We start from the raw sequence: 15,846 nt of genomic DNA, 5'->3' as shown, positions 1-15,846 counted from the left end.
AAAGGGGGAAACACCAAATGAAACCCCCCCCAGGACTCTTCCGAGTCCCTAAACAAACTGTAAGAGATCTCTTAACACCCAACCCAGGTGCCAACAGAATACCACCTTTATTCATTTACTCACGTGCCTCTGTGCTGGATCTGGAGAGTCTTCTGGACTCTTGGGGCTTCTCTGCCTCCTGGACTGCCGCAACTGCCCCCCGGGTTCCGGCAAGGAGGGGGAGCTGAGCTGGATCTTTCTGAGTCCCAGAGGATTTTCAGAAGCCTTGTTGTCCTATCTGGGGTGCCAAAGAACTGATGCCTGAAGAGGCCTCCTAGAAACAGAGACTAGAGAGGAGTAAGGGAATAAAAGTAGGTATTTACTTGAAAGGCCTTCAGAGGTACACCCTGGGGAGCCAGAGGCTTTTCCCAAGATGAACCCCAAGATGGATGACAGGTCACGACTTCTTCACACTTTTATAAGTTTGGTTCATTTGTATATCAGGGTTAATTCTCCAATTAAAGCTTCAGTTTAATGATGTAATTCCTATCAGCTTATCCCCCCTCTCAAAGGCTTTTGGTTTATACTTTTTGAGCCTAGGACAGTCTGGGTGTCCTTGAAGAGCAGGCCCAGAGAGGCTTTGTTATGTTTACCTAGCACAAGACAGCAGAAATTAACAGGCTACAAGAAACTTCAGAGTTACACACCAAGCAGTACAGAATATGAAAAATATAAGTTAAAACCTAAGGCATCAGTGCTGGTGCTTCCTGTCACTGAAAATAAAGGCAGGCCTCCAGCACACCTTCCATGTGGCCCAAGGGTTATTGCTATGTACTACGAACACACTTTGAATTTCTTGAGTGCTAGGAACGTGGGCTTTGTGTTTGACATGTAGAAAAGATGGAGACCTAGAGCCATTCTCTTCCCTAGCTTATGATTTAGAAAAAAACTTGCATTCCCTTTTTCACCCTGGCCTGCTTTCAGATATGTAGTGTGGATTTTATATTTGTTTTCTGCTATAACAGTCTAAATTGTACTCCTTTGTCTTTATCTTGTGTCTTCTTTCTCCCTTTAAATGGGTTGTGTTAAAACGTGGATCTTAAGCATCCAGAAACTTTTTTGAAATGCCACTCTCTTGGCTTAGTGCAGTGGTGTTACGGGGAACAGTCACTGCAGATGATATGCACACATAACTGTTCCACTGGGCTCTATTACTGCTGTAAAGTAAGCAGCAGTTGAGGAGAGGGGAAACTAAATGTAGTGTTTTGGACAAATTTGGAACTTGCAGGAATAGGATTCACTGCGAACCTTCTTCACTGTTTAGACCTTTGGGTTGAAAACCCATGGCTGGGAAGTGATTTGTACCTGTAGGCAGCATTATGCAAGAATGATAATGCTGTTCTTTGACTCTTCATGTTCTCAGCCATAATTTCAGTGATGTATTGTCATCTAAAAGAGCCTATTACCATTTGTGATTATAGGCTTTTAGCTTTTCATTTTGGTTCTTGCATTCTTCTAGCATAAGGAAACTTTTGAGTTTAATGCCTTTTTCACATCCTTTCAATTCCTGAAAATCCATTGTTTTAAGTCAGTCCTATAATAAAGACAAAAATACGGTATTTCATACTCTTGCCTTTGTGTGCAGTGGTTTTATATTTAACTCATTAAAAATGTGAGGCAGTATAAGGCAGGCATAAAGTTTTTTTGAATCTGTTACATTACTAATAACGTCTTGAATTCTTGGCAAGGATTTTCCAGCTTGAAACAATTGCACTTTTCTGAATCCATTCCTGCTTTATGAAACAAATGTTTTAATATTATTGGGAAATAATATTCCCTGTGGTCTTAAGGATGTTTTTAACTGAGTTATAAAGTGAAATTGAAAATTCTTTTTTTCATCTCCATGCTGTCTTTATACCTGTTCTGCAAAAATCCATTATGTTGTGCAGCAGCAACGCATTAATCTGGCTATGAAAAGAGCAGTACTACATGCAGATAGCTCATGCAAGCTTAGAATGGCAGGACAGCATTAAGTTAAGCCTAAAGCAAGTGATAGTATCTTCACAGAATTCTATGTTTAACTACTAAGTGACCTGTGAGAGAACTGATGTGAAACAAACATGAAAGTCAGTGAGTAAATCAGCTTATATATTCCTTGCAAATTCTCTCCAAACTTACTGTTATGATAGGCTGAAATGCTGCGTGTGAAGTCATCTGGATGGTGATACTTTTTCAGGTTTTAAGTGTGTTGCCTTCCACTGTTTTTATTAAGAAATAATATATTAATGACATGCAATACAGGGTTTCATCAGTATTTCATAGGGGATTTGGTATAGCTGTTAAAAAGCTATGGCTGACTCTGGTGGTGAAGTTTGTAGTGAAGGATGCAGCTGAAGCATATACTGCTCTGGGAATTGTACCTTAACAGCCAGTTCTGCATCTTGTGCAGGAATAGCTATAGCTCTAGTACAGTTTGAATGTCAAAAAGCACTATATGTATGAAGTGGGTGATTTAATAGGTGTTGGTGTGATTACAACCATTTTTCTTTATTAGACAGTGCCAGAAGAGATTGGGGTTTTATTCTTGCAAAGAATGGAGTGACCTGGTTATGATCCATTTATGGGGGGGAGAGCACTACCTCTCCTACCTAATAGTTGATAATGCTATACCCTGCCAACCCTTTTAGAGAGCTGGATAAAGTAAATAATCCTCTCTGAAAAGGGTTCTTTTCTTGATTATTTATTTCAAAGTCGCAAACAGGAGTCCAGTACAAACACTTTCTATGTTGCTAATTCTTAAAAAAAAATTTTTTAAAATAATCAGTAGTTAATAGGAGATGTTACAAATAGATTATGTCAGATGAGATGTGTATCTTGGGAAATAAATACTTAAATAAAATAAATATGAATATAATTTAAACTTGCCTTGACTGTGAAGAGGTTGGATAGGATAGCTACTCAGAATTTAAAGTAGTCCAAAACGTTAAAAAACTTGCTCCTCTCCTGTTTTTCAGAGTGATTGAACAACTTGGTGGTAAGCAGCTGGTTATGAACCACATGCATCACGAAGACCAGCAAGTTCGTTATAATGCACTACTGGCTGTGCAGAAGCTGATGGTTCACAATTGGTATGTGAAGATTATTTAACTTGCTGCTAACAGTGTGAAATCTTTGGTGTGGAGAGAGGATTCAAGACTGTAGATTTCTTTTAGGGGAAAAATAACATTTTTATGTGGTAAGACAGCAGTTTTTAAACAACAGATCAGTATGATGCTGATGGTAAGAACTTAGTAGTTCTGTGTATTTTGGAAGCAGTTGAATTGAGTAGCTTTACCTTACATGGTTGAATGTTATACAAGTAATTCACTTGAACAATGTATTTTAGCTTAGGATGGGTATTAGGAAAAGGTTTTTCACCCAGAGGGTGGTTGAGCACTGGAACAGGCTCCCCAGGAGAGTGGTCACAACACCAGCCTGACAGAGTTCAAGAAGTGTTTGGACGATGCTCTCAGACAAATGGTGTGGCTCTTGGGCTTGCCCTGTGCAGGGCCAGGAGCTGGACTCGATGATTCTTGTGGCTCCTTATCCAACTCAGGATATTCTATAATGATTCTATGAATTTATTGGAACTGCTTGTGGAATAGCAGAAGTTAATGTGCCAATTGGTTAGATGAAGTTGCAAGTCACATGCTGGTACCTCTTTCATCAATCACTGAGAATAGGATTTGAATTGAGGTGTTTCTTTCATTGTTTGTTGAGTAGTTCTGTAATAATCCTGAAGTCTTGGCAAGTTCTGCCACAGAACTTGCTGGTGGGTGATGCTGCCTTTCCAACAGACCACACAACCCTATAGGGAAGCATTGAAGGGCTGAAGCTCTGATAAACTTCAGCTTTCATGGAGCCACGTTGTATAAGTTGCCAAACTAATTAGGAATGCTAAGCATGAAGCATGGAGAGTTAAGAAAACTAATTAGGAGCTTTTAATCTGATTATTAATTATGAGTGCACCAGAGCTCATATTTTCATTTTGGCATTGCCTTAAAGGAAGATAAAATACAGCAATACATCTGAGAATATTGGAACATAAGTGTTGGGATACAAAAAACTAATTTAATTTTGAATTTAAACAACCTTTTATTTCTGACAAGCATAGTGCTTGGACATATCTATAGCTTCTGTCAGTTTTCTCTCCTGTGACAGAATGTGATCTTTTTGAAAGGCTGAGTACGGATGATGCCAGCAGTGTGAAAGTGGTAGGGGAACAAGGTCTACCAAGCACCTTCTGAAAGGTTAAGTCACCTCCTTGCTGTAACAGGCTGTTTGAGTTGACAAAAAGCTCCCACTGTCTCTCTCTGCAGTGTGTCTTAGGTAAAACAAAGCTAATTTTCTCCCTTTCCTTCTGAAGAATATGGGTTTTAAGGTTTTAACTCTCATGCACGTTATATTCATTTTATCCTACTCCCACCCTCTCACATACTGTGGGAACCTTTTATAACAGAGAAACACATGTTTAAATACCCTACTATGAAAAATCCAGCTAATACTCTCGACCTGTAAGGAGCACTTTGATAAATAACATGGAATTTCTGAGTGTGTGGAGACTAAACGCATGGTCATGTGCAATCTAATTTTTGGTCATTATTGTATATTATGCTCTACCCTGCTTCTCAGTTTATTACATTTCTTTTCTCACTATGCTGTTCTGATATATTTGAAACATTGAGTATCACAAACCAGCTGTAACTAAATAGAGATTACAGCATGGAAAGTTTAGTTACTGATAGTGCCTTCTGCAGTAGGGACAGGTTTTATTTCATGTGTGTTCTGATGTCTTCAAAATCTGCTAGTAAGACCTTTGGTCTTTCTCCAGCACAAACCTCACTGGTACTAAAAGTTTTCCTGAATGCCAAACCTGGCTTTTTCTCACTTTCAGTGTGAGAATCCTACTTGCAAAAACATCTGGTCTTCTAGGTTTGCTTTGGTTTTTTAATGGTATGAACGTTTCTGTGCCTGCTTTTCACAGTTTGTGAACCTTTAGGCTTGAGCCTGAGAGGGAGATGGCAAAAGTACCTAGTTTCTGCTCTTCAGAGGTGTCAGTAAAAAGGATCTGTGTAAGTTAATGCCACTTCCAGATTCATACTATCATCTCTGTAGGGAGTGTTTTCTTGTTTAATTCATAGTGGAACAAGCTTCTGGACCATGTTGTCCTTGGCTCCTCTTTGCCAAAGTAGTGTTACCCCTGGCATGGACTTACAGCTTAAGCTAAGGAAATGACACACTGTATGTGGGATACTAGATCTGTCTTTGTGTAGATCTGGCTTTTCACGAGTGTCAGGAGCTCTTCTGTTTCATTGCTGTCTCTTCTCATCACACAAGTTGAGTCCCCTGATGGCTGCACACTGTGGTTTAAGTGCCCACTTACTAAGCTTTGCTTTGTTATAAGGTGCAACTTGGAGGTTTTGCTTACCTTGCTCTTCAAAGCTGGGGAAACAATAAACGTTTTTCCTCTTGCTTCCACTTATTCTGGTATTAGAGTTATTTCACTCAAAGCAATTGTGGTTTTTTCCTTGAATTTAATTGGCACAGAACAGCTCAGCATTACTGTCTGTGACACGTGTGACAGGTAGTCAGGCTTTCCCTGAAGGCTGACTGAGAGAGCGATTAGAAAATAAAGCTTTGCTCTGCCACACTGAGGCTTGGTGCAAGTGCTGTGCCTGGAGCCAGCACAGTAAGCAAAACTTGTGGTCCTTGAGTTGAGGGAGTGCCATGGGGCAGCTGAAGTGGCATTCTGCCTAAAACACAGCTGTATCATTCGACTGTTAACTCAACTTAGAGACAATTAACTCCTAAGTAATTTGAGCAGTTCATTACAGGCTGCTCAACTGGCTTTCCCTTAGGGGTTTTAAAGTCAGGGGTAAATGGGGGGAAATCAGATTGACAGGCATTCTCTTAAATGGTGAAGCTGTGTTGGCAAAAGCAGTAACTGCTGTCAGCTTTTCAGATGAGATAAGTTCAAGTGAAATATTCCAGATACATTTGCATGTTAAATGATCATGCACTTGATGAAGCGAGGAGCAAAATTATCTTTTTAGCATCACTTACTGCCTATACATGGGAATTAATCCTGAGTTTCAATCTGACTTTTAACTGTGTTAGTCATGGCATCCCCTGCTGATAGTAAGAACCTGTGTAGTGGGTTGACCCTGGGTTGACACACCCACCAAAGCAGCTCTATTGCTCCCCTCCATGGCTAGACAGGGGAGAGAAAACACAACGAAGGATTCCTGAGCTGAGATAAGGACCAGGAGATACCACTCACCAAATACTGTCACAGGCAAAACAGGCTCCAGTTAGAGATATTAACTGAACTTATTACTAACAAAACCAGGGCAGGATAATGAGAAGTAAGTAAGAGCTTAAAAACACCTTCTCTCCACCTCTCCCTCCTTCCCAGCTCTACCTCCTCCCCCAGGGGCACAGGGAGACAGAATGGGGGTTATGGCCAGTTCCTCAGACGTTGTTTTCTCCCACTGGTTAGGGAGAGGAGTCCTTCCCCTGCTCCATGATGGGGTCCCTACCATGGGAGATAGTTCTCCATTAACTTCTCCAACGTGAGTCCATCCCACAGGCAACAGCTCTCCTGAAACTACTGCAGTGTGGGTCGCTCTTCTGAGGGGTGCAGTCCTTCAAGGACAGGCTGCTCCAGCGTGGGTCCCTCCACAGAGTCACAAGTCCTATGAGGAAACCTCTGCAACGGTGTGGGTTCCTCTCTCCATGGGTCTGCAGGTCCCTGTCAGGACCCGGCTCCAGCACAGGCTTCCCATGGGGTCACAACCTCTTCTCAGACATGCACCTGCTCAGGCATGGGGCTCCTGACCTCCTCCTTGATACCAACAGGAAGAGTATGAGTGTGTTGGCAGGTGCTAAACAGTGGGAGTTAGGATGTATCACTTAAGCATGATCAAGTGTAGTATGGAAGTGGAATTCATAAACAGCATGCTGAATGAAGCAACAAATGGGACAAGCTTTGAATATGCAACAGGTTCATACATGATTTTCTAAATGCACATCCCAGACAAAATTACTTGCTTTCCATCTTTTAAAATGAAGAGTTCTGCAGAGAGAGAGTAAAAAATCTGAAACTGCCCACGATATGCAATATGCTATATTTAGAAACTGTTATTCTATAGATAGCTTCTGTACAATGCCTGCATTTGGGACTGAGAAGTGAAAGCTGTAGTGATAGTTACCTGGCAGCCACGAAGTTTGCACCCACCCCCACCCCTTATTTTTTCCCCCATCCCAACACTGAAGTGTGTGCTTAATAGAGTAGTAGGCTTAAATCTAGGGAACAATACCTACAGGACAGTGACCTCCATTATACTTATTTATCCTGGTTCTTAACCTTCATCATCGATACAATTCCATTGCAGTAGTTAACAGAAATTAACAAAGTGAAAAGTTTCAGAAGATAGTGTCTCTGATAAAAGTCAATATTTTTTAAGAGAACACTTCCTGGCTAGAATGAGACAAGTTAGGCAAAAATCCAATTAGTTACAGGCATAGTTTATACCTAGTGGAATGTTCCATCTTTTTATTTGCACATAAATATGTATTCTTGAAAAGCTTCATTCCATATAGGTGTAGGGGCTGTGGTTTATATTGGGCATGTGCTCTCTGGGATTCACACTATGCTCATGTTTTCTGTCATGAGATCTGTACTCTTTGCAAAATATTTCTAGAGCTTGTGTTAGCATGGAAAATATCAGACATTCTGCTCAGTTTGCATTTTCTTTTCTCAAAGAAATTGCTCATTTTCATGAACTATGCTGAAAAACATGTCACCAAAGAAGTAACTATTTGATGATTTACTTCTGGTTAGTGTTCTTTAAAAATTTGACTTCCTGATAGGAAAATTCAGTTCGACACTATTTATATTGGTCATTCTTACATATAAAATTCTTAAGTGTTGTAAGCAACAAAATTCTTTGTGGTAACTAAATCTTCTGATTAAATATAAAACCATTTTCAAACCACATTGCATGGTTTAGTCAAATGGGTTTTTTAAATTCAAGGAATGGCTCTGTGTAAATGTTAGCTCATAGTGCATCATATATGTGAAAAATGGCTTGTGCTTTGTCTCCCTAATAGAAAGGCACATATCGAATTGGATTTCATAGTCTATTTTCTTTTAAAATCAAATGCTTAAGTAACAGCTGTGTTATAAGAGCTCATTGATCTGCTGTTTCTTCATAGCTTGTATGTGAAGTTGTGAACTGGGAGTCTAGAATAACCCTTTCAAAAGAAATTGAACAAAACCGGGGAAACTGCTGAGGGGAAAGAAGGTTCTTGCAGTGTCTCAGTTTGAAGACTCATGTTAATGCTGCATTTCATGTCATAAGGAGGGCTTTAAACCATGCTATGAGTAATGCTTTCAGTAATCAGGAGATAATCTGTAGATTGTCTATTAATATTATTGCATTCAGCTGAAGACAAGATTCCCTTTGGAAACACAAAGCACTTTTCATGTAATGTTCATAATCCTTCTGTACAACCATTCAGACTGTTTAGTTTTAATGTGCACATCAGAATGCTGAGCATCTCTTTACTGTGAATAATTAAGTGGAAACAATGTCCTAGATTTTGTTTATCTTAACAGTTGGTTTTCGTTCTATTTGTTTGTGTGAAGTGGAATCTGTTAAACTAAATATTGAGAATTGCAGAGATCTTTGCAGTATCTCTTCTGTCTTGAGATTCACAGACACATTTATAGGTCAAGGAGATACATGGTGAAAATCACCATTGTTCCACTGAAAAAGATAATTTACAAAAATAGTACTGTCCCTGTCCAGCTCTGTGGGGTCCCGCGTGCCCCACAGACGCGCGGGTGGGTTCAGTGTTACAGTCGGTAGCAGGCAGTCGAGAAGGGCCTTTGCCTGTGTTCCAGCAGGAGCATTCACTGCTGCTACACCGTCAAAGGACGCAGAGGCAGATAGGAACATGACCCCGAAGCTCAGAGTTTTATCTGGGGGTGGGGAAAAGGCGGGACTAGGGAACGGGGACCAATGGGGAACTCTGGGGGAGGGACGAGGGGGTAGAGGCTGACCGCCAACCAGGGAATCCAAACTGGGATAGATTAACATAACAGAACAAGTATCCTGGGAGAAGCCTTTTTGGTCACCCTAACATAAAGTGGTTCTTGTGGTACTAGGGGCTTGTCTTACTGAGAGCTCTCTGTCCCTTGTAATGTATGTTCACCAGCCACCACAATTAAAATCTTCATTTTGATGCATTAGAGACCCAAACTGTTTGGTTGAAGTGGCTTTGATTCTGCTGTGTACATTTGTTTCTTTGTTTTTGTTGGTGGTTTGTGATGACTTACCTTCAAAACTACTTACGGTAGCCATTGGTATAATAGACACATATTTTATAATCTCTAATACCTTTTTTTTTAGTTGAAATACTTAATAGTGCATTAATCCACTGAGTCAAAGAAGAAAATTGTGTTCAGGAAACTAATGACAAAAGAGAGCAGCAGTTCTCTAGTGGTAGCACTCCAGCTTTGGCAGTCTTCCCAGCCCAGCTCTCTAGGAAGATGTCTCTTTGTTTTTTACTTTACTACTTTCATAACTGTTCTATTTCTGCTTACTTCTGTGAAGAACATGATAATGAGGAGCATGTAATGTGTATGTATATATTTTAATATATATTATATATATAAAAGTTATATAAAAATATGCAGTGGTATAACTTTGGATACAGCAGTAAGACATGCTAATATTACATTTCAGGAACCATTAACACCACTGTGGGTTTGATTTGAGCCTGGCTTATTTTCTTTCCTGGCTTCTGTGACTGTGGCTCTGTGGTGAGGCAAATGGAGCTGTGGTGGCCCCTGTAGAGCTCCACCTGCCTTTCTCGCAGCCACCACTGATGTTAATGTGACACTGAAGTAACCATGTTCAAGGGAGCTTATTTGTAGAAAGCAATGCACTGCAATTCACTTGAGAGTTAAATGAACAAAAAGTACTGTCTTACCAGAATACCTTGAGTGCCTCGTGAGAAAGGCAGGCATACACTGCTGGAATGGGCTAAAGGGTGTGTGTCCCAACTTTGTCTCCCACTGGATTAGATGGAGACTACACAGATGGTTGCAACCAAGTCCTGGTGTTGCCACTTCATGTGTACAGCACAGAGGTTCCAGGGATGGTTAATCTGTGGCGTGTTACACTTATGAGACAATGTTTTCAAGGGTTAGTTTAGCCTGCTTAGAATTGGGAATACATCAGTTGTGTAATTCAAATACCATTTGTAAAGCCACAATAAAATGGGTCCCTCTCTCTCTCTACAGTCTAATTCTTTCCAGGTTACTAGGCCTCTAGCAGAAATTCAACATAAAGCTGGCAAAACTGATCAATTTGTTCAAACTATTCTCTCTGCTGGCTCTCCTGTGAACTTGTTTAACTATTTATCATATCTTTATGATTTTTCTGTAAACAGTGTATGTTGGCAATGTCTTTTGAGTGTGTTGAAGTAAGTGGCAGACTTTTTGCCATATCTTTATTATACTTCTTTCATAATGGGAAGGATTTCTTTAGAACTGACTTTTCAATTTCATTTTCAAAAGAATGGGACTCTTGGCTTATGTTTAGATAGAGAAAATAAAATCAATGTTTTTATTTTGGTTTTTGTCAAAGAAAAGCATTCTGTCTCTTGGGTACCTCAGTCTGCTGAAACAAGCTAGAAATTGCAGATATTCAAGACTATAAAATATTTTTTGATAACTTGGTTCTTCAAGAAATAGGATACAAGAGTTAAATGTTAGAAAAGAAAAAAAAAATGAAAATTTTTCACTTCCTTTCTTCTATGCTTCATCTACTTTTCTTCCTTTGCCTGTTAAAAAAGTAATTTTCAGTGTTCTTTAAAGGACAGGCCAATCTGACTGCACTGGAAGTAGTACCACTTAAGCTTCAAAGCTTGTTTCTTTTAACACATGGCCTCTGGGGATCTGTTGTATGTATCTGATAACCTTCCCTTCTATCACAGACTGTTGTTGACAATGATCTTTTAATATATGGTATATATTAGTATAAAATTTGTAGATAGTGTCTTGTGCCAGTTTGCAATTATCTCCTTATTCCATGCTCACTGAGTTTAGGGGCTTCCATGTTGGATCAGTTCCATGTGCCTTTTCCTAAATAAACTTTTAGCATTTGCTGCAATTATGACATTTAAGTGTATCGCGCCTTAAAGGTGTCAGTGTCTCTCGTGAGAAACAGAACCAATTAAATTAAACAAAATGAAGAAACAAATTGGAATAAGAATTTGAGAACAAATGAATTCATGTATTCACCTCTAAGCTTTCTTTTCTTCTTGGAAAAAGTGCTTTGGAAACAGCAGAAAATGTGTGTTTAAAAAGAGACCCAAAAAAAGGGGAAATTTCTAGTGTGAAAGGAATCTCACTTGGTTATTTCAATAAGAATGAAAAGATTAATTTACAAATGGAAATTACTTATGCTTCACCATCAGACTTTGGAGTGACCAGGAAAGTGAAAATGTGTGGTGTTTCAAGTCTTGTTGATCTGAGCTTTAATTGAGAAATGGAAGATTTTACAGTTAGTCTCAAAAGTGATGTACTGCAGTTGCATGTTTGAAGCTTTTCTGTAGTGCAGAGGTAATTTTTTTTGCTCTTGTAGATTTATACTGTATCAATTGTTTCATGTTTGAATGCTGTTATCTGTAAATGCAAAATTGTTTGTACTAGCTTCATCTACTTTTAATAAGGATGGTTTTATGTTGAAGGAAGTGAGAGGATGGCTAAACCTGACCTTTTTATAAAGGCCTTTATAAGGAATGTGAGGAAAATGGTTTAAGGTATCTTGTAGTGGTCCAATTCATGGGCTTATAGCTTGCAGTTAAAAAAAAGTAAGTCTAATACCTCATTACTTTCCATTGTAGCATGCATCACAAACCTCTCAGATGCTATTTTGAATATTTTATTAAATTATTTATTATCTTGGTGATGAGAACCATACTTTCATCTTACATGCTCATATAGTGCAATGCGTTGAATGCTTGCATTCTTACAGGTGACTTTAATTTTGTGAGGTAAATAGTAATTTTAAAATCCCAGTTTTCGCTTCAGATTTAACTAAGTACCAGTCAGCATAAATGAAAAGTCTTAGACCCTTAATTTGTAACAGCATGGGGATGGACACTTATGTCCAACTTAGGAGTGAAGTTTGGAGCTTACAGTGCTTCTTAACCTCCTAATGTGATGAAATACCAGTATTTATAAAATATATTTGAACCTTGTCATTCTTTTAGTATGTGTTTTAGCAGAGGGAGAACAGGGTCCTACTTAACATTTTGAAGCAGATCTAGAGGAGAACTATGGAGATGACTTAGAGGGATGGAACATCTATTCTGTGAGGAAAAGCTCTGAGTTGGAGTTGTTAAGCCTGGACAAGAGAAGGCTCTGGGGAGGTGTTTGAGCACCTTACAGTACCTAAAGGAGACCTGCAGGAAAGCTGGAGAGGGACTTCTCACAAGGCCAGGGGGTGATGTCTCTAAAATAAAACAGGGCTGGTTTAGATTAGATACCAGAAAGAAATTATTTCCTGTGAGGGTGGTGAGATGCTGGAAGAGGTTTCCTGGACAAGCTGTGGATGCCCCATCCTTGGGAGTGTTCAAGGCCAGGTTGGATGGGGCTCTGAGCAGCCTGGTCTAGCTGAAGGTGTCCCTGCCCATGGCAGAGGGTTCGGAACCAGAAGGTTTCTAAGGTCCCTTCCAACCCAAACCATTCTGTGACTCCATGTTCATCTGATCTGGACTGTGCAAGAACTTGTCCTGGGTTAACCAGTGACACTCAAATGGAAGTGATAAGCAAACAGAAAAGTAACTGATCCTTCTAACAGCTTGTAATGCAAGGTTTTTGCATTTCAGTGTTCCTTGGTGGTGGCTAAAGAGGTGATGGGGTAGGAACACTATGGGATTTTCACTTGGGTTTGCAGCATGAGAATATAGAGATGTAACTGCAGGTACTCATTCAATATAGGGAAATGGGATGAGGACTTTTCCTTGACCATGGACTTAAACCTCACACATACAAAAGGTTTTGTAGGGAAGATACTGTTCTACCTACTGTAGAAGTTGAATATGTCTATGAAGGCACTAAGTACCTACAAAATGTGGTACTGCTCTGCCTTCTTGGAGATTTTTGCTGACTACACTACACTCTGGTGGGATTTTTAGAAAGCCTTGGTCATGCATCTGAAACAGTGTAAGCTTTGCAATAGTTGTAGTGTTATGGGTTATGAGCTTGATTGATTTTCCTACTTCAGAGTAATGGTGTGGGAATTTCATACTCAGTATGGTTCATCTGTGCTTTAAGAATAGATGATGTTGTGGGTTTGTGATACGATGAGCAGAGCCATTAATGCAACAAGTGTCAGTTGCTTTCAAGGCTGGATGTCAGAGAAGAAATACTAGAGTCAGTACATGCATATAGGCATGAAACAAATGAAAAAAAAGACAGCTAAAAACATTGAGGGAGCAGAAAGAGGCTTGGTGAGCATGGAAGCTCTTCCATAATTGCTGGCTGTGTTTTTGGATGACTGTCAAATTTTGTTTTGGTGGTACAGTTTTGAGTCCTGCCAAGCCACAAGAGAGCAGCTCATTTCCTTCTTTGCCATCAGGAGTCTCTGCTTTGAGTGGTAAACTGCCTGTTATGAGCAAGAGTTGTATCTATTAAGTGGAGCCCAAGCATTAAAATACTGTGATTTTACAGCAACACCTGATGAAGCTGTAAATGAAGGTGCTAAATCATAACATATAGTTCAGTATACAAATTATGTGTTATTTTCTTTGCTAGTGGTGTTTGAAATTAATGTTTTATAGGAATTTTAGCTTTTCTGGATGCTTAATGTTAAAACTGAGAAAAGTGGTGTTGGGTGGTGCTAAACTTCATTGTGCAATAGGAATTGCAATGTGTAAGGAATAACTGTTCAACAGGACATGAAGCTGAAAACTAGGTTTTGAAATGTGCAATAAACCTGATCTTTTAAATTTATTTTTTTAATAAAGCAAAAGCACATAGTCTTGAGTTAGGTGGGGTTTTTTTGAGACTTCTTTGTGCACATCATCCCTCTGAGATGCTTCTAGTGCTTAACCTATGTAGGTTGAAATATCTGTGTAGTGAAAAAGCACAGTACTAAGTGTATGATCAGCAGTAGAAAAAAAAGGCCTACATTTCATGAGTCCTGAAACCTCTCTTTCACTTGATACAGTGGTACAATTACTGTATTTTCTGTGACAAGCAGCAACCCAGGTACTATTATTAAAGACCTCTTTCAGCTTTTTTTTGTGGTTCTGTGAAGTGTTGATCTTCTTTCACAAGAGAGTGAAGGATTGAAACATGCAGAGGAACCATTCTGTATTTTTCCATGGAATTTATGTTACCATTGCTCAGGGCAAGTGCTAGTAATCTGGGGAGTGTTCCAGTGTTGAGAGGAGACAGAGAAACTAAGTGCACTTCAAAGTGCAGGTGAGGAAAACACTTTAAAGAAAATATTGGTGTACAGTGGGCCTGGATTGATTATCTCTTCATTTTCTCAACTTGAGTATGTAGTTATTTAGTCAGCGTTGGTTATGCTTGCCTATGGGTTGTATTGCCAGTATGTCATACGTGTTACTTGTACTTCTGCAGCTGGGTTATGGGAAGGGATGCTTTTAAATGTTTTGCCACAGCTTCTAAAATATGTATTCAACAAGCAAAATCTATGTGCTTCATGGGTGTTCTGTATCCATTGTGAGGGCTTCTAAATGTTCCCATTGGGCTCTTCCCTTTTCTAGACAGCTTTGTTGATGTTTGATTTGTACTTTATTTTCATAGGGCAGATGATGGATATCTAAAGCTCAGCTACTGTCATTGTCACTCCAGTTGACTATTGACTGTAGACATTATTTGAAGGATTAATTCTGAACTTAAAGATTTCCTCTTCTTTGTCAACTTGATAATTCCCACCACTATCCTGTTCCCCACTCTCCAGAACATTTCTCAATCTAATTTTTTGTTGTGTTCCAGGGAATACCTTGGGAAGCAGTTGCAGTCAGAACAACCTCAAACGGCCACTGCACGGAGCTAAACACTTCTGTCCGTTCATGCAGTTCATGCTTACAACTACAGTATGTTTGTCTTAAAATTAATACAGAGGAAATCCTGAAATCACTTGTTCTTTGTCTGCTATGGGTGCATAAACATTTCAACTTTCCTCTAGTGTTGGCTTACTAAAAATTTGTTTGTTGAACTAGTTCTGCTGATTATGCCTATTAGCTTCTTGTTCTGTTCTGAATGTATATGAAGAAATGTGGCTAATATATTGCATTTGTTTTATGTATTTATTCTCATAATAAAGAATATTATTAAAGGATATCCCTTCCATAATGGATATTATAATTAGCCTAGAAAAATTGTTCTCTTCTTTTAGTGGGTTATCGGTGTTGTCACTTTCCAAGGAAAGCAAGTAGTCCCTTATGTCTCAGACAAATTAATAAAGCTTTGACTTAGTGTTTCATAAGAAGTGCAATAGCCTAAGAAATACTGATTATCAGCAGTAAAATATATACCAAGTCTCAAAATAGTGTTAAAATTGTATATAAAAGGAAATGTATGGGTGGGTTTTTGGGGGGGTAGGGTAATTGTCTTGTTAGAAACTCCATTAAAAAGATCTGGAAATGAGGAGAAGAAAATGAACGCTCTTCCATCAGTGAAAACATACACTCAAGGTTATTAGTCCAGCTGTATAACACCAGTGTTAAGGCTGTAGATCAGAGATCAAGTTGAGTGCAGGTTTTTTTTTTAAATGT

The 15,846-nt window shown here is 39.2% G+C and overlaps 1 protein-coding gene across 2 annotated transcripts in view; it reads left to right on the top strand.

The window, feature by feature from the left end:
* Nucleotides 1-15,412, top strand: part of ATP6V1H (ATPase H+ transporting V1 subunit H) — a 49,041-nt gene extending 33,629 nt beyond the window's left edge. For both annotated transcript variants that reach the window (XM_082276970.1, XM_082276971.1), the window contains exons 13-14: nucleotides 2,994-3,107; nucleotides 15,065-15,412. In XM_082276970.1, coding sequence (XP_082133096.1) covers nucleotides 2,994-3,107; nucleotides 15,065-15,125 — 175 coding nt within the window. In that variant the 3' untranslated portion in view covers nucleotides 15,126-15,412. The remainder of the gene's footprint in view (nucleotides 1-2,993; nucleotides 3,108-15,064) is intronic.
* The last annotated feature ends 434 nt before the right edge of the window (nucleotides 15,413-15,846 follow it).

This window comes from Coloeus monedula (assembly GCF_965178545.1).
Source record: "Coloeus monedula genome assembly, chromosome: 1".
NCBI lineage: Eukaryota > Metazoa > Chordata > Aves > Passeriformes > Corvidae > Coloeus > Coloeus monedula.
Note: the sequence above shows the minus strand (reverse complement) of the source record. Positions and strands in the feature narration are given on the sequence as shown.